The 22,857-nt window shown below is 47.5% G+C and overlaps 1 protein-coding gene across 4 annotated transcripts in view; it reads right to left on the bottom strand.

Annotated features, from left to right (window-relative positions):
* Window positions 1–22,857, bottom strand: part of LOC119971502 (L-fucose kinase) — a 393,737-nt gene that overhangs the window by 27,859 nt on the left and 343,021 nt on the right. For all 4 annotated transcript variants that reach the window (XM_038807112.1, XM_038807111.1, XM_038807110.1 and 1 more), the window contains 7 exons: window positions 21,767–21,840; window positions 17,625–17,989; window positions 15,233–15,443; window positions 7,160–7,326; window positions 4,512–4,739; window positions 3,430–3,573; window positions 2,104–2,223 (listed from right to left, as the gene is read on the bottom strand). In XM_038807112.1, the coding sequence (XP_038663040.1) occupies window positions 2,104–2,223; window positions 3,430–3,573; window positions 4,512–4,739; window positions 7,160–7,326; window positions 15,233–15,443; window positions 17,625–17,989; window positions 21,767–21,840 (1,309 nt within the window). The remainder of the gene's footprint in view (window positions 1–2,103; window positions 2,224–3,429; window positions 3,574–4,511; window positions 4,740–7,159; window positions 7,327–15,232; window positions 15,444–17,624; window positions 17,990–21,766; window positions 21,841–22,857) is intronic.

The following is a 22,857-nucleotide window of genomic DNA, read 5'->3' on the forward strand; positions in this document are numbered from 1 at the left end:
TACTCAGTAAAATACATTTCCCTCTGACAGATATGTACACCAGAGGCTGTGTATATAGGGCACTGGCCAATCTATTATCAAGCTGCATGGACAGGAAGGTGCCTGATTTTATCTCTACTTTGTACTTATGTAAATGGTCTCTGCTCAAACAGCAAGTGGAATTACACAACTGGCCTCAGTACCCCTGAGTTAGAATGTGGCGCAGGTCTGGCCCATTTCTCACTCCTGCACAGTGGCACTTCAACTGTAGGTCAAAAATGGACCACGCTCGAGGGGATGCAATGTGCAAACATCTAAATAAAGGGGGAAAAAAACATGCCCAACATTGCCCCAATCCTGATGGCCACCTCTGTGTGCAGTTGCATCAAGCTGAGAGTAGATCTTCAGTACGCAAAAACCAAGTGTCACTATGTGCTGAGGTTCTACCTGTCCCCAGTGTTCGAAGGATGGGGCTGGCCACGTTGCCGCGAATGCTCTGAGTAGTTGGACTGTGCCGTACCACTTCTATGCAGCGTAACACCTCTTACGACATGTCCATCAGACAATGGTCTGCACGCAACTTCCTAGAGGCCCTACGGGAAAAGGAGATGGCCCCTCCCAAAGGAGATGGCCAAACCACCTCCCCTGCCCGCCAGAAACCTGTTGGTCTTCCAGTGGGGGCTGGTTTAGCACAGTGGGCTCAACAGTTGGCTTGTAAAGCAGAACAAGGCCAGCAGCGCGGGTTCAATTCCCGTACTGGCCTCCCCGAACAGGCGCCAGACTGTGGCGACTAGGGGCTTTTCACAATAACTTAATTTGAAGCCTACTTGTGACAATAAGCAATTTTCATTTTTCAGTGCAAAGAGTTGTCCTCAACTGAGTTTTGCAGACTGGCACATTCCAAAGCCCAGGACTACATGCTGAGAGATGGACTAATGTTTGGGACAGCCATTGCAGAGGAGCAATGGGGGAAGGTCGCTGTCTAAGACCTTTCGGCCATAGTGAACTGAGGGGAGAGGAATTGTATAGACTCCCTCAGGCTGTACGACTTACAATGAGTGTATACAGTGAATATTACATGTATCACAATTGTACTGAAGCACCTCAGAGTAGAATTTGATCTGTGCAGGCAACTTAAGTATCTTTGTAATGGCCATTTTGAAATGTCTGCATTGTTTCTTTGACTGTATTGAAGTGCCTCAGAGTGCAAAATGATGTATGTAGAAGACCTGAATATTATTGCACTTTGTGTGATGGCCCCTTTCAAATGTTTGTAATGTTCTTTCATATGTTTTTCAAATAAAGAATATTTTTGCAAAAACATTTTAGCATGGGATAAAATGTGTTATCCAATGCATCCTACTGCGTGAAAACTATATCCAATGAAGAAAGGGATTTCTAATAATATATTAAGACCATAAGACCATAAGACATAGGAGTGGAAGTAAGGCCATTCGGCCCATCATGTCCACTCCGCCATTCAATCATGGCTGATGGGCATTTCAACTCCACCTACCAGCATTCTCCCCGTAGCCCTTAATTCCTCGCGACATATTACCATTGATTCAGTATTATTAATGGACAGGAAGCAGAGAATGGGAATTAAAAAAAATAAATTTAGAGTACAAACTATTTTTTATCCTATTAAGGGGCAATTTAGCATGGCCAATCCACTTATCTGCACGTCTTTGGGTTGTGGAGGTGAAACCCATGGAGACACGGGGAGAATGTGCAAACTCCACATGGACAGTGACCCAGGGCTGGGATCGAATCTGGGTCCTCAGTGCCTTAGGCAGCAGTGCTAACCACTGTGCCACTGGGCCTTACAAAGAATGGGAATAAACGGACCATTATCGGGATTCCCAATATTTGCTTATGATACAAAACGAGGTGGGAGAGTAAGCTATGAGGAGGACACAAAGCCTGCCAAGCAATTTAAATCCATCAACTTCCCTTCCCAGCTATCCTGATCCACAACTCTCTGGATGGGTATATTCTCTAAATGATCCCCCTTTTCCTAATTGTCAACTTGTGTCTCCTGGAATTAGATTTCATCATCACTTTAAACGGCTTGCCCAGAGCAATTCCCTTGATAATCTTGTTTCTGGGATGGTCTTTAGTTACCTGTCGTCAGCATTTGCTCCAGATGAAGAACAGCATGAATCAGGGAAGAGGTGTCGCAGGATTTCCCGGCAGCTGTAATCAGTGCTGCCATCACGGCCCCTGCCAGGATGCTGCTTGTACCTAAAATAACACCAATAAACAATCCTGAATACCACAGCAATGCTTTTGATAAGGCCTTCAAACATTAATTATCTGCCTCATAGCAGTGTATGTTTGTAATTTACTACAAATGAGCTACAACTACTCATATCCCCTTAGGACAAGATTCAATCTCTGCTCTGTGCCAAGTAGTGTGACTTAAGTTGGGCCAGTGGACAGACAGCACTTCAGGGCACAGCAGTTAAAGTGGTACAAACATCAGTCAGAGTTGCAGCACTTACCAACTGACACCGATTGGAAGTGTGTTTGTGTATGTATGTGCAAGAGTCTGTGTGCATGTGTGTGAACGTGGAAGTGTATTTGTAAGTGTGTGAATGTGAATGTATATGTGACTGTGTATGTATAAGAGTGTGTGTCTGTGCGCCTGTGTGAGCATGTGTGCCCACAAGCATCTCTGCACATGTGCGTGCACAAGAGTCTGTGTGCAACTGCTTGTGTGTGTAAGCATATGTTCATGTGTAATAGTGTGCAAGCATGTGTGTGTGCAAGTGTGTGCATCCACACGTGTGTGGGTCTCATTTGAATTGACAATCTCAGGTGAAGAGCCAAATTCATAGAGCAAGACATCACCAGAGTGAAAGCGAAGAACACAAGATTAATCAGGAAGCAGTGATTAGATGACTAGCTTGGGTTTTGCAAGCCTGACAATTAGAAGAAGGAGGGAGGTAACAGGTTGTTGCGAAAGAAGGAATGAAGAACGAGAGAAAGTACGATGAGTCGTGATTTCCACAAACAGAATTTTAAAGATGGGAGGGAAATAGTAAATATAGAGTATAATATAGAGTAACTGTGGCAGAAGTGTGCCTGCTGGAGAATCAGCAATGACTGTGTGGAAAGGCGGGAATTTGGAAAGGGCAGGAACAAATTGGAATGCAAACGGTGAAGGAAGCAGAATTTATCTTTTTAAAAAACATTTTCCAATTAAGGGGCAATTTAGCGTGGCCAATCCACCTAACCTGCACATCTTTGGGTTGTGGAGGTGAAACCCACGCAGACACGGAGAGAACGTGCAAACTCCACACAACAGTGACCCGGGGACGGGGTCGAACCCGGGTCCTTGGCGCCGTGAGGCAGCAGTGCTAACCACTGCACCACCGTGCCGCCCAAGGATTTATCTTCTGACAGTAGCAGATGCTGTTATTCCCAGGTTTATCCGCAGTTACTCACCCAGGCCAGATCCATGTGGGAGACTGGACCAAGTGTGAAGCTCAAAGCCACCATTAAATCCCGCCATTAATTGGTCCTGTAGCGATGTCTGGGAAGGGTATTGGATAATTTCCGTGCAGATAAAGGCTGCTTTCAACAAGGCTCCTGTCAACAGACAGTACATTTATTAATGAATGGAACAAGGCAACCAATATTATGTTCTATAACAATATACTCACTGATAGGCTTGTTTCACAAAATCTCAGAATTTGTACAGTGCAGAAAGAGGCCATTCTGCCCATTGTGTCTGTACCAGCTCTCCGAATGGGCAATCGACTTTGTGTCATTCTCCTGCCTTCCCCCCCACAACCCAGAACACTGTTCCTTTTCATATGAAAGTAATTTTACATAGAAAGAAATCAATGTAAATCCCACTGGCTTTGAGACTCTTTCTTTCCAGCCCATTTACAGAGCAGAAATAGGCCACTGGGCCATTCTCCACCTCACATCCAGTTCCCACACTGGCCCTTTTTCCCAAAGGAAGCTGCTATCAACGTGCAATCTTACAGCACAGAAAGAGGCCATTCAGCCCATCACACCTGCACTGGTTCTTTGATAATTAATCTCACTCCCCTGTTCTCTCCCCCATAGGACTGAAAATGTTTGCTTTTTATGCACATATTCTATATCTGTGATACAGGCTCTCTGGAGAGGCAGTGAGAAACATTTTTATTGATTCAAATGTAAATTAGATTTATTTATTTCACAAAATACCATTTTGGGTGTGGCAAGTGATGCATGTTTGGAATGGAGAGAGCAATTTGGACCTATGGTTCCCAAAGCTCTCCACCACTGGGGTTTACCATACTTGCTTGTTGTCAACGAATCAAGGGTGGTAGGTGGTGAACCCGATAGATCATGACCTTTCTGTCATGAGCAATCTGTAAGGACATTTTCTTCCTTTAATCAGAGGCCGGTTTATATTGTGCTTCCTTCCACCTCACCTGTGATTAAACCAACTCAGTATGGAGTGGGGATAGACCCTGTGACCACCCAGATCTCTGTGCATTAGGCACCATGACCACCCTCACTGTCAAAGGTACCTGGTGCACGTGGCTGCGAGTAGTCCTGCAGATCCTCCAGACTGTGGCACACTATTTCCATGGCGATTCTCTGCTCTCTGCCTCCACTGTTCAGGACCAAGCGCAGTTTAGGCTCTGCGATGCGACGCACCTTTGCGCCAATTGGTTTGCGTTTGTCCACTAGAACGGCAATATCCAGTACTGCTCCCCCATGTTCATATGTTATTGGAGGTGTGTCACTCCAGCCGCCTGTCAGGGGGAGATACATATCTTAAGCTTGTGCACTGAGTTGAGAGGGGGTCAAGGGATTTTTTTTTCAAGCTTTAGAAAGGATTCTTGCAGCAAACTCGCAGGTTCAGACAACTCATAGAATCCAACAGTGCAGAAGGAGGCCATTCGGCCCATCGAGTCTGCAACTACGCTCCAAAAGAGCACTCTTCCTAGGCCCACTCCCCAGCCCTATCCCCGTAACCCCACCTAACCTATATTGGACACTAGGGGACAATTTAGCATGGCCAATCCACCTAACCTGCACATCTTTGGACTGTGGGAGGAAACCGGAGCACCAAGAGGAAACCCACGCAGACACGGGGAGAACGTGCAGACTCCACACAGCACCCATGGGGGAATTGAACGCAGATCCTTGGCATTGTGAGATAGCAGTTCTAACCACTGTGTACCTTGCCGCAGCCAGATTTACTTGGAAATGTCACACTTCACCAAGCACAAAGTTACTCTCACAGGTTTAGAGAGAGAGCGACAATGCTAGAGCCTTAAATCCCTAATCTGTGCTCCTTATGGTACGGTTCCCCACAGCAAGTGGAAATTTATTCTGCGAGCTAACATTTCTTCCGTTCTTTCCTCATATATAGGAACGAGATTCCAACCTACTTGTATTGGGGGATTGGCCAGCTGAGCAGAAAAACTGTAATTTCTGAAATCTAACATCTTAATTTCTGCTGGGGGTTCTGTGTCAAATACTGACAGAGGCTATGACAAGTTAGAATTCTGCCCAACCAGTGTTAGTATTTACCCTTCACATTAACTAAAAGTCCTAATCAAATTTACTCACCCTGATCCCATATCCCTTCAACCCTTTTTGCTTCATCCTTCCCTCCGAACTATTACAGAATGTTCATAGTTCCTGCCTCGGGCACTAATTGACTCAGAGTAAATCTCACAGCTTCATAGCTCGCTACACGCAAAGTGATTTCCCAGTCTGTTCAGAATCTCCTAACATTCAGGGTGGGATTCTCCGCCAACGGGATTCTCCGTTTTGCCAGCGCCCAGGGGTTTCCCGACGGAATGGGAAACCCGACTGACCGTAACGGAGAATCCCGCCGGCGTGGGCTCAGTCTTGCATCTATTATGGTCTCTCATTCTTGACTCTTTAGAACCGGTCACAGTTTGCTTCTCTTTACCCTATGTTCGTAATGAACATTTTTATTATAATGTTTTGTAATCTAACAAAAAAAGATTTTTTTTCATTTGTATTTCTTCATACCTTGACATAATCCTAGTGAGTCTGTAGCCTCTTAAATCACTCAATAGTCTTCCTTTATTGGGGTTGGTTAACAATGTAATCAATCTTAAGAGAATCCCGCTGCACAGGAAAGTTCGAACTTTACAGATTGTCCAGCTCAGTTGGCTGGTTCATGATGCGGAGTGACGGCAACAGCGCGGGCTCAATCCTGTACTGGCTGAGGTTTTTCATGAAGGCCCCGCCTTCTCAACCTTGCCTCTTGCCTGAGATGTGCTGACCCTCAGGTTAAATCACCACCAGTCAACTCTCTCTCAAAGGGGAGAGCAGCCTATGTTCCTCTGAGAGAGTGGCGACCGTTACATTTACTATTCTTCTTGGTGCGTAGAGTTCACTACCACACACGGTATTGTAACAGGTCCATTTATTTTATAATAGAGATTCTCCAATACCTCTTTCATATTCAATACCTCAGGAAGTAAGACCTTCAGTTCCATGAACATTTTACAGCCCATTCAATCTCAGGTGCTTTCCTTATATCTGGTGATCCTGTAACCTAAGAGCATCCACAGCACTATTGCCTATTTGGAGGTTTGGGTGGAACATGCTATGATCTTTCACACAAGTGGTAGAAAGTACAGCACCAAACGTATGTGTACATCACTGTAATCCTTGTTTTCAAATTCCTTCTCGGTCTTGACTTTCCCTTCTCTGTAACCTTGTCAAGCTCTACAACCCTCCAAGATCTCTGCGTTCCTCCAATTTCCGATTTCCATTGTTCCATCACTCGTGGCTTCAGTTGCCTCGGCCCTGAACCCTGGAATTCCCTCCCTAAGCCGCTCTGCTTCTCTTTCCTCCTTTAAATTGCCCCACAAAACCTCTTTTACCAAGATTTTGGTTAACCGTCCTATTATCTGTTAATATGACTCAGAGTCTAAACATTGTCTGCTGACAGTCCCGTGAAGCACCCTGGGATGTTTTACTGCAATAAAGTGATCCTTCGGATCTTCTTTGGAGAGTCAGCCTCAATTCCAAGTTTCTGGAGAGAGACGTAACAACCTTTGGAAGTGCTACCAACCAATCTGTACGCATGTATCCTCTCAAGCGTCTGATTAGATCGTAGCCTGACCGTAACAAATTCAGATGGAGTATAGGCAGAAAGCTCCAACGGCGTGAGCTGCGCAATTACCTGAGATATCGATACGGGCAGGGCATTCGGCCACCACCCAGTGATTCATGGGAGGAAGCTCCACCTGTTCCATGAAGATGAACTCTCGCACTGACGTCACGGCCCGTCGGATCAGGATCTGCTCCGCCCCCTCATAGTGACGGGCAGCCCTCACCAGAAAGGCTGGTCTGTGATACACAAGACAAAAAAATTGTATCAAAGGCTTGGCAAGTCTAAAATGAACGCATGACAGTCTGCTTCAAGGTGGTTTAGTCCAGAGGATTTTGTGAGGCCCCTCAGGTTTCTACACCTCTGTAGCCCTGTACGACATCTCCAGAGTTCTATATGAAATATTGCTTTCTATTTTGTTGCTACAAACTTACAAAACTGTAAGATTTTTTAAAAAATGGCATCACTGTTTTTCTGGTAGTAGTTGACAGTTGGTTGGCCGTTAGGACATAGAGTCCCGAGCAGTAATTTAATATTGGCCCGCACATTGATTTAACTCACCTCTGTCAATCTTTACTTGGGCTGAAAACAGGACAATCGTTCATTAGAATAACCTCATTCCTTCATTCAACCGTCCCCTTTTTACTAGGCTAAGTCCATGTGCAGTTACAGTCTGCTGTTGTGTCACTCGTTTTTATGTGTGAGCCCAAGCATCAAGTACCGCCACGATATTCAAACATAGAGGCATCACAGTAAATCCAGAGTCTGTTATAATCCAGCGTGTGCACACAGACACGTACAGACTCAGTGATACACAGACACGCACACAGGCATACACACAGGCACACAGAGATATACGCACACAGAAACACAGGGACATTCACACAGAGAATCACACACACAGGCACAATGACACACACACACAGAAGTATGGACAAAAACACAGATACATGCAAGGATAAGTGTATAACCCCCCCCCCCCCCCCCCCCCAGGCCGACCGACTGACATACACATGGACGGACACAGACACAGAGGCACACACCCAGACAGACACACCCACAGACAGACACACACACTGGGATGAATATAAGAATTTCAGATATCTATCGTATTATATGTATCTGGTGCAGTAATGGTTAAAAGCCTGGGTTCGTGAGTGTGTATCTACTGCAGTAAGGGTTTTAAAAGTCATGGTTTAAAAGACAGCCAGACATTGTGGCTACAGAAGGGGTAACTAAAGCACCGTAAAAATAAGATCATCATTCATTCCAATCAAGTAGTGTTTGCCTAAATAGGGCATATGGACTTTTGATTACAGAAAGGTAGTTCCCTGGGATTTAGATAATTGAGGGGTTGTGGTTAGTCTTAGTAAAATGGTCATAACCCAATTAAGTGGGATAGGGATGATGTACCTAATGGGGAGGAGCCGAGGCTGAAGCAGTCAGATTTTGAGTTTCAATTTAGATGTGGCTGCAAACAGAACAGGTGCTTTAGCCAAATGCTGCAAAGTTAAACAGTCGTCTGACACAAGCAAGAATCTGCAGGTTGTGTCCTGAAGGATCTCTCTTACAGCAGTTTCTCCAAGACATCTATATACAGCAAGTGTTTTCTAACTGTATTTAAAAGTGAATTTTTATTTGACATAGGTATTACTTGATTGGAGTTTAAAGTGGTTCATTTTATTGTTAAAGATTGTTTAACTAGTAATTTTAAGCTTTTTCCTGCATAATATTAAAGTTAGTTTAATACTGTATTAAAAATAAAGATTGTTTTAATATACCATATCCTTATTTGTGTGTGGAATCATTCTTGGAAGTGAAGTATCCCTATCTCATAGTCTTACAAATTAAATTAAATATTGGTGTTTCTGTCCGGCATTGGGGTCTGATTTGGGATCAGAATCCCACCCACCCAGACAGACAGACACATACCCTCCACACACACTCAGATACACACACCCAGACAGGCATAGAAAGAGACACACCAAGACACGCACACACACAGATACACAAAGATACGCGCAGAGACACACACACAGAAATATGAAAACACACACAGGTACACACAAGGACAGATAGACACACCAACATATGACATGCACACCAACACACACATACAAAGAGACACACAGGCACAGACAAACATAAACAAGTACCTAGATAGACAGACAGACACACACACACACACACACACACACTCACACACAGATAGACATACACCCAGACACATCCAGACACACATATCTACCCAGACAGACACAGAGCTAGACAATCAAACATCCACAGCCTGACACACAGCCAGAAAGACTGACACACACACACCCAGACAGACACCCACACTCAAGACAGACACACGCACACCTAGACAGACATCCGCTCCAGACAACTCCACACAGAGACAGACAGATGCACACAGCTAGACAGCCAGTGGCACGCACACCAAGACAGACAGACAGACACACCCAGACTGACAGACACACTCAGTCAGACAGAAAAGAACCCAGATACCCAGACAGACAAAGACCCCTCCAAGACACACAAAGACACACACAGACAGATAGAAAGAAACATATCCAGACAGGCACACAAAGGCAGAGAAACACAAACTCAGGCAGACATGCAGAAATACACACACACACACCCAGACAGACATACACACACCCAGACACACGCGTGCAAACACACCCAAACAGATACAGACACACCACGCACTCAGGCAGATACACACATTCGGGACAGGCAGACACTCGGAACAGAGACACATCCAGACAGTGTCGAACGCATCCGTGCGGGCATGGGTAGTGAAGTCGTGTCTTCTGGAGCTTCGTTCCTGTGGGTCGGTGAAGGGGGAATGGAGGGCGGGAGGGGGTGCGGGTGCCATGTAGGGGCGGGGGGCGCTGGTCAGCATAGGCTGGGTGGGGTAAGTTGGGGTGGTGGTGGTAGTGGAACCTGCGGGTGCCAGGCCCCGGAGGGAAACCGTATCCTGTCAGCCGTTGGGGTGTTCTATGTATGCTTACAGGGGGTTGGTGTGAAGGAGCTGGACCCTCTCGACCAGGGGGTCGGACTTATGGCTTCTGACGTGTTTGCGGAGTAAGACGGGCCCCGGTGTCTTCAGCCAAGACGGAAGCGAGACCCTGGAGGTGGATATCCTGGGGAAAACAATCAGGTGGTAATGAGGGGTCTCGTTTGTAGCTGTGCAAAGGAGGGACCTAATAGAGTGGAGCGCATCGGGGAGGACCTCCTGCCAGTGGGAAACTGGGAGATTCCTAGACCGTAGGGCCAGGAGGACGGTCTTCCAGACCGTCGCGTTCTCCCTCTTCACCTGCCCGTTTCCCCGAGGGTTATAACTGGTAGTCCTGCTCGAGGCGATGCCCTTACTGAGCAGGTACTGACGCAGTCGTCACTCATGAACGACGAGCCCCAGTCACTGTGAACGTACGTGGGGAAACCGAACAGGGTGAAGACACTATGTAGGGCTTTAATGACGGTGGCAGCGGTCATGTCGGGGCAGGGGATTGCAACCGGGAAGCGGGAGAACTCGTCAACGGCATTGAGGAAATACGTGTTGCGGTTGGTAGAGAGGAGGGGCCCTTTGAAATCAATTCTGAGCGCTCAAAGGGCCGGGATGCCTTTACCAGGTGGGCCTTATCCGGTCAATAGAAGTGCGGCTTACACTCCGCGCAGATTGGGCAGTCCCTGGTTATGGCTCTGACCTCCTCGGAGGAGTAGGGCAGGTTGCGGACCTTGATATAGTGGAGAAGCCGGGTGACCCCCAGGGCAGAGGTTATTCGTGGAGAGCCCGTAGTCGGTCATCTTGCGTGCTGGCGCATGTGCCACAGGTCAGGGCATCTGGAGGGCTTGTTGAGCTTCCCAGGACGATATACCATATCGTAATTATAGGTGGAGAGTTCGATCTTCCACCTCAAGATCTTATCATTCTTGATCTTGCCCCGCTGCGTATTATCAAACATGAAGGCTACTGATCGTTGGACGGTGACCAGGGTAAACTTCCTACCAGCGAGGTAGAGCCTCCAGTGCCGCGCAGCTTCCATGATGGCTTGGGCTTCTTTTTCGACTGTGGAGTGTCGAATTTCGGAGGCGTTGAGGGTACGTGATAAAAATGCTACTGGCCTGCCCGTCTGGTTAAGGGTGGCTGCCAGGACGACCTCTGACGCGTCGCTCTCCACCTGGAAGCGGACGGACTCGTCCACCGCGCCATCGCGGCTTTTGCAATATTCGCCTTGATGCAGCTGAAGGCCTGGCAGGCCTCGGCTGCCAGTGGGAAGATGGGGCTTTGATTAGTGGGTGGGCTTTGTCCGCATAGTTGGGAACCCACTGGGCGTAATAGGAAAAGAATCCGAGGCACCTTTTCAGGGCCTTGGGGCAATGGGGAAGGGGGAGTTGCAGGAGGGGGCACATACGGTCGGGGTCGGGCCCTAGAACACCGTTTTCCACGACGTAGCCGAGGATGGCAATTTGGTTGTGCAGAAAACGCATTTCTCCTTGTTATAAGTGAAGTTAAGGGTTTGGACGGTTTGGAGAAATTCCTGGAGGTCGGCATCGTGGTCCTGCTGATCATGGCCGCTGATGGTGACGTTGTCCAAGTACAGAAATGTGGCCCGCAGCCCGTACTGGTCCACCATTCGGTCCATCGTACTTTGGAAGACCGAGACCTCGTTTGTGATGCCGAAGGGGACCCGAAGGAAGTAGAAGAGGCGGCCGTCTGCCTCAAAGGCCGGGTAATGGCGATCCTCCGGGCGGATTGGGAGCTGGTGGTACGCAGACTTCAGATCCACGGTGGAGAACACGCAGTAGTGTGCGAACTGGTTAACCATGTCTGCGATCCGGGGAGTGGGGTACACATCGAGTTGCGTGTACAGGTTAATGGTTTGGCTGTAATCTACAACCATCCGGTTCTTTTCCCCGGTCTTGACAACCACCACCCGAGCTCTCCAGGGGCTATTGCTGACCTTGATAACTCCCTCCCGCAAGAGTCGCTGGACCTCGGACCTGATAAAAGTCCTGTCCTGGATGCTGTACCGCCTGCTTCTGGTGGCGACTGGCTTACAGTCGGCGGTGAGATTTGCAAAGAGCAGAGGAGTGTTGACATTTAGGGTCGCGAGGCTACATACGGTGAGTGGGGGTAGGGGCTCGCCGAACTTCAAAGTTAGGCTCCTGAGGTTACACTGGAAGTCCAGTCCCAACAGGAGAGGATCGCAGAGGTCGGGGAGCACATATAGCTTAAAATCGGCGTACTCAGCGCCCTGTATTGCTAGGGTTGCGGTAGTGCACCCCCGGATCTGGACCGAGTGCGACCCAGAAGTGAGGGAGATGGTTTGATGTGCCGGGAAGATTGGGAGCGAGCAGTGCCTTACCATGTCTGGATGAATGAAGCTCTCCGTGCTCCTGGAGTCGAACAGGCAAGACGTTTCGTGTCCATCAACCCGGACGGTCATCATGGAGCTCCGGAGGTGTTTGGGTCGCGACTAGTCAAGGGTGACCGCGCTGAGTTGCGCGTAGCCGGCGTGGTCGGAGGTGCTGGGGTGGTCCCAAGATGGCGGCCCCCCGTTGGTCGCACGTGTCGGGCGGCAATACAGATGGCGGCCCCCATGAGTCGCACGTGGAGGGCCGCATGGGAGAGGATGGCCAAGATGGTGACCCTTGTGAATCGCACACGTTGTTCGGGCTTGAAGGTGGCTGCCCCCACGGACAACACAAGGCCGATGACGTGTCCGGGGGGAGGGGGGGGGGGGAGAGGCGGCAGATACGCTGCCACACTACGGGGTCTGCGGGCCTGTGAGTCCTAGAGTCGGGTCTGCGATTTTGAGGATTTGGACCTGGCCTGGCAAACCTTAGCGAAATGTCCCTTTTTCCCCGCAGTCGCTGCAGTTTGCGTTCCGGGCCGGGCAGCTCTGCCTGGGGTGCTGATGCTGGCCGCAGAAATAGCAGGGTAGCCCCCCGTGTTGGGCGGGCAGCCGCGTGGCACAGGCCTGGGGTACTCTTTGGTCGGGGGTCCACGAGGGGGGCCGCATGATCAGATGGGAACGCGTTGAGGCTTTGGAACGCTACTTCTAGGGAGGAGGCTAGCTTTACCGTCTCTTCCAGGTCTAGGGCATCTTTCTCGAGTAGGCGCTGTCTCACTTAGTTGGACCCGACTCCAGCCACATAGGCGTCCCGGACAGTGAGGTCCATATGTTGAGTGGCTGTAACGGCCTGGTAGTTGCAACTTCGCGGCATTGGCGGCGAGTAGTGTGGAGATGCCGCGCGTTCAACTCGTTCACTGGCCTTACGTATAGACGCTTCAGCATCGCGAGGGTGTCTGCGTAGGTGGAGGCTTCCTCGAGTTGTACCGAGATTCGATGGCTCACCCGGGCGTGGAGGAGGCTCAGCTTCTGGTCATCAGAGACGGAAGGCGAGGAGGAGGCGGCAAGATAGGGCTCGAAACAGCGGAGCCAGTGCAAAAAAATCCCTTTCGCCTCCGCGGCTTGTGGGTCGAGTGAGGGCCGATTCCATTGTGGTGTTGTAGTAGATTAAATTGATGCAACCATCAATTCACGTGAAACAGTGTAGGTGTAAACTGTGGCTTTAATCGACTAGAACAGTGCCTGCCTGCGACTGCTCTACTACTGAGAGCCGCCTACAGGGCTACTGCTCTTTATACCTCCCCTCAAGGGGCGGAGCCCACAAAGGCACCAACATGATACATTCCAGGTAATATCTTACTATGGTCCATAGGTGGAGCCCACATGGGCAACAGCGTGATACAGTGATATACAAGGTGAATGGTTAATGCAATACGTTCACCACACTTGTTAAACAAATTCTTACCATTGAGGTTCACATCTCAATCATTTATTTCTCCAACACTTGACAGTTTGTTATTCTCTCTCATGACTGTCCCTCCTCAACTCAAAAGCTAAACTCTAATCTCCACTCTCATTCAGTTCCCTGTGGATAGGGGTGTTTCAATGGATCTTGGGCATTTTTGCAATGGATGAATTCGCCACATGATAAGTCTTGTGCTGAGGTCCGAGGTAACCTATTGGGCCTAGTTTTTAGCACGATATCCGAAATCAAAGAATTGGACACTTTAAATGAAACTACAGTAGGTTCCAGCAAAGGTCTGCTGGGGATTTGAACTTGGCCAAGTTCAAATATATAAAGTCAGATGGGTTGCCTGGGCATGTCTGGGCCTGCCCTGTCAATCGGCCATCAGGAGATCATCGCACCCTATTGATATGCACCAGTCTACTGTCCGCAGCCTAGACGGAGCCAGACTCTCGGGCACCCAGAGTTTCTGCTGTTACCTTATATGGGAACAGGTTATGTGGAAACCACACCACCAGGGATGGACACCTGAGGCGAGCTCAGGTGTCCCGCATATCAAATGTTTATCAACTGGACCATTGGGTGCTGAGACTCCCTCCCGAGGTCTCATTGGCAGAGAGCCAGGGGAACTAGCAGAAGGGCACGAAGGGAGGGGGTATAGAAACAGGCACCCCAGGCACATCAGCAGTGAAGACTCCAGGCAGAGGCAATTGAGATATCTGAGAAGGAAGAATGAAGTTGCCAGTGAGATTCACCTTCGTGACAAAGGATCAAAGGGACTCAAGAAGTGGACTCACAGTTCAATCGACCAACTTGGGTATCGCTGAAGCTTGGGTGTTTCTAATATTATACATTTTGGGTTAATTTATGGGTTAATTGTGTGTTTAATAAAGATTGTTGAATTTATACTTGTGTTTATCCTTCTTTATGAAAAGACGCCTCGGTAAAACATTTGAATAGGTGAACTGATCGGAAGTATCTGAATTAAGCAGATACAACATGTCTTATCCCACAGACACAAACAATATTCACGTTGTCAGTCAAAATTTAGAAGAATGTTCTAATTAGGGTGGCAGAAAGTTCATGTGGAGCATAAACATTGAACAGTTGGGGCGAGTGGACATTTTCTGCATTGTAAATTCAATGCAAATTAGCAGATTATTCAACTGTGCTGGCATCACAACAGAGCCCACAACCCTACACTCTGGGAATGGTCAGGTACAGTGCACAGGAGCAGAAAGCTCGAATGAGAGACAGCAGACAGCTGTTGACCATCATCCAGTAATTTATTGATCCAGAAAGAAGCTCTCTTCTCACCTGGTCAGCCATTTATCCCGCTCCTCCCTCAGCCTCTTCACTCCAAGCACCACGTCCCCCTTTTCCAGTAACTGGAAGGCATCAGTCCATGCTGGATTGGCAGCAGGTCCACTCCGGAGCCCTCCCTGTCCTCCAGCCATGCAACCCAAGACATCAGCAACACATGCAAGGGTGCGGGCTGCAACCCCCATGTCCTCAGTGGTGGTAGCGACTGTAAACAAAGAAAACAGGTAAGCTTCAACTGGACAAAAACCCCTAGTGAATCCTCACCAGGGCTGAGATTCAATTAGATGATGATGTGAAAACCGAATGAGCTGCCCAGTATACATTCACCCATTATACATCCAGCCATCAAAGATCCGCCTGTTACACAACCCGTCACAGATACTCACCAGTTACACACTCAGCCCCTCACATACCTGGCCCCTCACACACTTCTTACTGCCAGTGAAACCCCCACTTGTTATACATATCTGCCCGAAATAGGGAGATGGTAGCATTGTGGTAATGTTAGTGGACTAGGAAGCCGTAGGGCCAGGCTAATGCTCTGGGACATGGGTTGAAATCCCACCATGGCAGCTAGAGGAATTTAAATTCAATGAATAAATCTGGAACTGAAAGTTAGCTTCAGTAAAAATGTATCTGGTTCACTAATGTCCTTTAAGGGGGGAAATCTGCCATCCTTACATGGTCTGGCCTGATGTGACTCCAGACCCACAGCAATCGTTAACTCTTAACTTCCCTCTGAAATGGGAAAAAGTCGCTCAGTTTAAGGGCAATTAGGGATGGGCAAGCAATGCCCACATTGCATGAAAGAATAAATAAAACCCACCCACCGGTCACACACCCTGCCCAGCAGCGCGTGTAACAGGCGCCCTGATCCTCGAATACCCTTGTTGCTCAGCGTACTGAATCGGAACAATAGTCAAAAGGCTGGCAAAAGTCCTTTCCCTCACACACTTGCTGATCCAGTCACATAGGTGGAGTTTAACTGAATTATTAATATCTGCTTGGCTCAGTTTGAATCCCTCCCTCTATAGATAGAAGGTAATGGAATGGAGAGGACTTGAATGAGCACTCCGTGCAGATGCAAGAGTGCTTTTCCTTAATGCTTCACGGGATTTGGGAGTCGCTGGCTGGGCCAGCATTTAAAGGCCATCCCTAATTGCCCTTAACTGAGTGCTAGGCTGGCTGAGCCATTTCAGAGGGCATTTAAGAATCAACCACATTGCCGTGGGTCTGGAGTCACATGTAGGCCAGACCAGGTAAGGATGGCAGATTTCCTTCCCTAAAGGACATTAGTGAACCAGATGGGTTTTTATGACAATAAACAATGGTTCCATGGTCAACGTTAGGTTTTTACATTCCAGATTTCTATTATTAAGGATAAAATTTCACTACCTGCCATGGTGGGATTTGAACCCGGGACCCCAGAGCATTACCCTGGGTCTCTGCATTACTAGTTCAGTGACAATACCACTAGACCACTGCCTCCTCATTGTACTAAGGGAGTGCTGAATTGGCAGAGGTGCTGCTCTTTTATGTGACATTTTAAACCAAACTCAGCCATTGTGCCACTAAAATTAGACTGGGATGTTCTGGGTTAGGGAGTGAGAAAAGTACCAGATCACTGAGCGTGTATGGCAGTATGGGGGCGAGGGTAGGATTGGCATCAATCCTTTCTGGTCACCCATTTGCTGTCTGGGCTCACATTATGTGGAAGAGTCACTTTAGCGAATGTGTCTACTCCTGCACCCCTTCCCTGTGAGAGTCGGCACTTTCTGAACGGGAGGGGGAAAAAACTACTACTGTAGATAGTACTACTACTAGTACTATATTATATACTACTATATTTTTAAAATATAGTTGTTTATAGTTGTTTCGATTGATGTTTCTCCAAATTATTCCTTTATCATAACTGTGAACAACCTCTGAATAAAACAAAAAGATCACTGCATTGATCTGGCATCTAAATACATAACTTCAGAACATCCCAAAGAGCTTTTGATGTGCGCTGCTGTGATGTGGGAAACACATTATCCAATTTGTACACAGAAACATCACACAAACAGCATTGAGATAAATGACCAGATAAGCTGTTCTTAGTGGTAGCGGTTGAGGGATAAGATGTTGTTCAGCCAGCAGGAAGAACGCCCCTGCTCTTCTTTGGAAAGTACCATGGGATCTTTTACATCTATTTGAGAGGACAGACTGGGCTTGCCATCTAAAAGACAATACCTCAGAGTGCAGCAATCCTTCAGCACTGTAAAGTGCCAGCCTAAATTGTGGGCTCAAGTTCCTGTGATGGGACTTGAACCCTTGACTTATCGAAAAATCAACAAGCTGAAAATCAGTTATCAGTTTTGCTGCCGCATATGAAGATGGCTCTCACCTGCATCGAGTGTGTTGAGTATCTGTTGCTCATTCCCCTCACAGACAGCTGCCCTGATCAGAGGCCAGAGGCTGTTGTCTTTGCGAGCCAGCAGTGTACTCTTTACTTTACGTTGAGCCTGGCTGAGGAAGAGCTGCTGTCGCCAGGCGAGCTCGGCCTGCTGGTCCAGGCAGCTCAGGATTTCCCTTATCGACAGGCGCCAGGCCGACTGCCACTTCCTCAGAAACTGTCCTCGCCCTGCTCTCAGGAACCACAGCACGTCTTCCATCCCGATGGGTTCTGTCACGTGGAAGACTGGGAAGAGCTGAGCATTGAGCAAGCACTGGTCATCTTCAAGAATACCAGGACCCCACACCGCCTCTTTCCTATGAAAAACAGAGGCCACTGAGTCACTGTCTTGCATTTCTCCCTCACACCCTCTTTCACATTGGCTTAGGGGAGGGGACAGTGGACATGTGGCTTGGCCACTACCCTGTCTGTGAAGAATCACCCCCGAGGAGCCCAGTTCTATCTGTTCTGGTATCCTTATCTGCCCCATTGCAATATCTCAGCGAGGGATTGCACTGGTCTTAAGGCACAGTGAAATAACAGGTACCTTTCTCCAATTTTTAAAATTGAGGATAAATTACTTTAAAAAAAACCTTTTTAGTCTCCTTTGTTCATTTATCCAATAACTAGACTAGCTTCCCTCCCCCAACACCAGGCTTCCACCAAAGTCTGGCAGAACGAACCACCAGGATCTGCAGATGGGAAGCTGTAAAATTCTCTCTGATCTTTCCTCCTGCCTTGGAGAACACGCTAGACCTTGACTTTGCACTTCAGCAAGGCAGCATGGGCAAGATAGGGAACCCAGTAAGGTGAAGGATTGAACCCACATTTCCATAATCGACACCCTCTCTGGAATTGAGAGGATCAAGGATATATTTAAATCAGCAAAGCAAATTGAGAATGCAAATCTGATAGATTAATACCCATCTTCTAGCCAACGCAAAGAAAATATTTTACACTAAATCAAATAGATCTCCAGTCTCAATGGCTCACTTCATCAGCGGCTAGCTGAGCCATACAGAGAAGGAACGTTCGAGCCCCAGTCTGTACTCTTCTCAGCCAAGAAGCAAGAAGGGATGGACAATGGCTTCAGTGCCCCATGGTCAGGGACCTCCATTAATCGATACACTCAGTGGGATGAGTGTATATGTGGTGAGGGCAAGGACCAACATTGATGCCCACTACGGCCTTGGACCAAAATGGTTACTTGTTTAAAGTACCAGTGGGCACCTTCAACAGGGAACCAATTAGTTTTCAGAATGGGAGTGGGAGAACTAAACGAAAATAAATATTTGGCCATTGATCAGTGAATGCTTTTCCTGGCTCATGCCAATTGGTGTCAAATTTAGACGGTAGCCTCTCTCAAAGGTGGCACCTAGCTTCTTCCTTGATCAGGAATGATGGCTTCCTTAGTAAAGTCCAGTACTGAATGGGAAGGGAATAACTCAGGAATTGGGGCGTCAATCTCAGGCCTCTGACAAAGCTGCAACTTAAACTACCGGCACTGCGTGCAGTTCTGGTCGGCATATTATAGGAAGGATGTGATTGCACTGGAGCGGGTGCAGAGGTGCTTCGCCTGGAATGGAACATTTAAGTTATGAAGAGAGGTTGGATAGCTTGGGTTATTTTCACTGGAGCAGAGAAGACTGAGGGGGTGACCTGATCGAGGTGTACAAGATTATGAGGGACATGGACAGGGTGGATAGGGAACAGCTGTTCCCCTTAGTTGAAGGGTCGGTTACGAGGTGACACGACTTCAAGGTGAGGGGTGTGAGGTTCAGGAGGGATTTGAGGGAAAGCTTTTTTACCTAGAGGATGGTAACGGTCTGAAACACATTGCCTGGGAGGGTGGTGGAGGCGGGTTGCCTCACATCCTTTAAAACTTACCAGTATCAGCACTTGGCATGGCTGGACATTCGGGGCAATGGGCCAAATGCTGTCAAATGGGATTAGGATTGGCAGATCAGGTGCCTTTCATGTGGTCATGCAGACTCAATGGACTGAAGGGTGTTTTCTGCACTGTATTTTTCTGTGATTCTGTAAAAGGACTAGGTAGCAGGTTCTTGTGAACACCATCACCTACCAGTTCCCCTCCAATTCACACACCATCCTGACCTGAACAGGTTTGACCTTTCTTTCATTGTCTTTGGGACAAATCCTGGAACTCCCTCCCTCACAGCAGAGTAGAAGTACCTTCAGCTCATGGATTGCTGTGGTTCACTATGGCCTTCTCAGGGTCAGCTCAGGCAGACAATTAGCAGTGGCCTTGTTAAGCCATTCCCACACACTGAGAATTAATGAAACAATTAGTAGCTCTTTATCTCCATTTCTTTGATCACCGAATGTTGATCAATTTAGGGAAAGGGTTGGCAACAATTTCAGCCGAAGAACCTTTTAAAAAATAGTTGTCTAAAATAAAATAAAAATAATTGTGGGGGGGGGGGGGGGAGAAACAAATGTTCAGCATTTCGAAACCAAATACTCATCAAATTGCCAAGTGTCTCAGGTAAAATATATAATTTGCATGCATAATACATCAATTCAATACATTAGAAAAAAAATTCAAATTCAAATAGACCTAACGGTGAATTACCACATTTGTTGACTTTTAAATAACTATAATTTTGTCAGTAAAGTCATTGTTAGAACAACTTTCACCTACGAATTGTGGAATTAAGACCATTTTTTGGGATATAGATTCTTGTGATAAATAAATGGTCTCTAAATAGCATATTCAGAATCATTTAACATCACAGTTATATTAGAAATAATAATATGGTTTACTACCATAAAACTGTTCCTTGAACAAAAAGACAACATCTATAACTATGGTGTAAATCTATCATGAACAGATTTATTTAGAGCACGATTTTTGTTAAAATAACCAGCTGAAACTGTAAAGTATGATAAAATGATTCATCTTTTATCCTGCGATAAAAACAGACTTTTCATAACTTTTTGCTTTTGGCTTTCTCATGTTAATGCAATATAACTGGAACAGGTTTGGGAACCGCAAATGTGATGTGAAAGCGTGCGTGTGGCTTCGGACCAGCAGGTTGCACATCCCTGCCATAAGGAGACAGATGAAGAGAGACATTTACGGGTAAGCTGAGGAACCGCTTGCGTCACTGAGGAGCACTGCACTCAGAACCCATAACCAGAAATTACGAGCAGATTGCTGAAGGTTTTCCAATGTGATCTGGTAGATCATAAGATCCCTGCCTCAACAAATCACCCCTTTAAGGCAACTGGCAAAAGAACAAAATCGTGGTGGTGGAGGGGGAGTGGCCGATGTGACAAGGAGATTTTTAAAAAAAAACAGTGTTCTGGAATGCATTGCTCGAGCGCCTGGCAAATTCAAATTAAACAGTAACTTATTAAATAGATTTGGATAAATACTTGAACAGGAAATGTTAGCAGCAACATAGTGAAAGAGCAAGGTAGTGAGATTCTGTTAAAGAGCATGCAAGATGGGCCAAATTATCTCCTTCGGTGCTGAATGATTCTAAGCTTCTTTTTCTGAAACTTAATGGGCTGGATTCTCCACCCCCCCGACGCCGAAATCCCGCCCGGCGATGGGGCGGAGAATCCGTTTTGGCGCCAAAATCGGGAGCGGCAGCGTTTTTTCAATTCTCCGCCCCCCGAAAATCGGGGTACATGTGGAGTACGTCGCGCCAAGTATCCACCGCCTCAGGCCATTGCCTGAGGCCCGCCCCGCGATGCTCCGTCCTCGGCTGGACAAATTCCCGACGGCGTGGGACTCTCATGGTCCCAGCCGTACGGGAACCTCGCGAGGCAGCTGCGGACTCGGGGCAGTCCGGGGCTCTGACAGTCGGGATAGGGTCGATCGGCGGGCAGTGGGGACTTCATTCGGGGCTGGGGGCAATGTGAGCGGGCGGTCTGGGGAGGGTGAGCGGCCGATGCGGGGCACTACTTTGCTGGTTCAGGTCCGCGGGCTGAGTCCACCATGGAGCACAGATTTCTGGTGTAAAAGAGCACGGCGTGGGGACTTAGTCTCCAAAATGGAGAATCCAGCCCCATATCTTTATTTAAATAGTGCATAGGTTGCAAGGGGTTGCAGGGGGCAGGCTTACTTTATTCCTGTCCTTTCAAAGAATTCAGCCCATGGAATATTCAGGAAGGTCGAGGAATCATTGGTGCAAGGTACCTATTAGGAAAGAACACAAAAGGCAGTCAGCTTTATGTGTCAGAAAAGGCCCAATAAAGGTTTATGATGCGTCCAAAAAGTGCTAGACATGTATTGAGCAGGTTCAGTTCATACAGATGTAAAGGTGAAATATTAGCGGGCACTGTGATAATTAAAGGTATAGGTCAGGACTTCCCAAACTGGGTGCCGCAAGCTCCAAGGCAACTACTGTGAGGCTCCTTTAAAACATCGCTTTTCTTTCTATTGGTGGGCACAGCCTAAGTGACTGATGTTTGAGGCCTGATTCCTGCTCCAATGCACCACTCAATGACAGCCCGGCTGGCCACATAGTCTGATGGGGCAGTAATTGGTCGGGTTGGATTTGTCCTATTTTTTGTGTACAGGACATACCTGGGGTATTTTCCACATGGCCAGATAGATACCAGTGTTCTAACTACACTGGGACAGCTTGGCTAGGAGTGTGGCAAGTTCTAAAGCACTAGTCTTCAGTATTATTGCCAGTGCCCATAGCCGTTGCTATATCTTAAGCCATTTCCTGCTTTCACTTGGAGTGAATCGAATTGGCTGAAGACTGGCATCTGTGATGCTGGAGACCTCCAAAGGAGGCCGAGATGGGTCATCAACTTGATACTTCTGGCTGATGATTCTGCAAATGCTTCTGGCTGATGATTGTTGCAAATGCTTCAGCTTTATATTTTGCACTGATATACTGGGCTCCCCCATCATTGATGATGGGGATATTTGTGGCATCTCCTCCTCCGGTCAGCTGTTTAATTGTCCACCACCATTCACGACTGGAGGTGGCAGGACTGCAGAGCTTAGATTTGATAATTTGGTTGTGAAATTGCTTAGCTCTGTTACTTGCAGTTTATGCTGTTTGGCACGCAAGTAGTCCTGTATTGAAACTTCACCAGGCAGACACTACATTTTTAGATATGCCTGGTTATGCTCCTAGCATGCTCTCCTGCACTCTTCATCAACAATGTGACATTTGCTGCAGCAGGGAGCAACCTCCCG

This window comes from Scyliorhinus canicula, chromosome 9 (genome assembly GCF_902713615.1).
Source record: "Scyliorhinus canicula chromosome 9, sScyCan1.1, whole genome shotgun sequence".
NCBI classification, from domain to species: domain Eukaryota; kingdom Metazoa; phylum Chordata; class Chondrichthyes; order Carcharhiniformes; family Scyliorhinidae; genus Scyliorhinus; species Scyliorhinus canicula.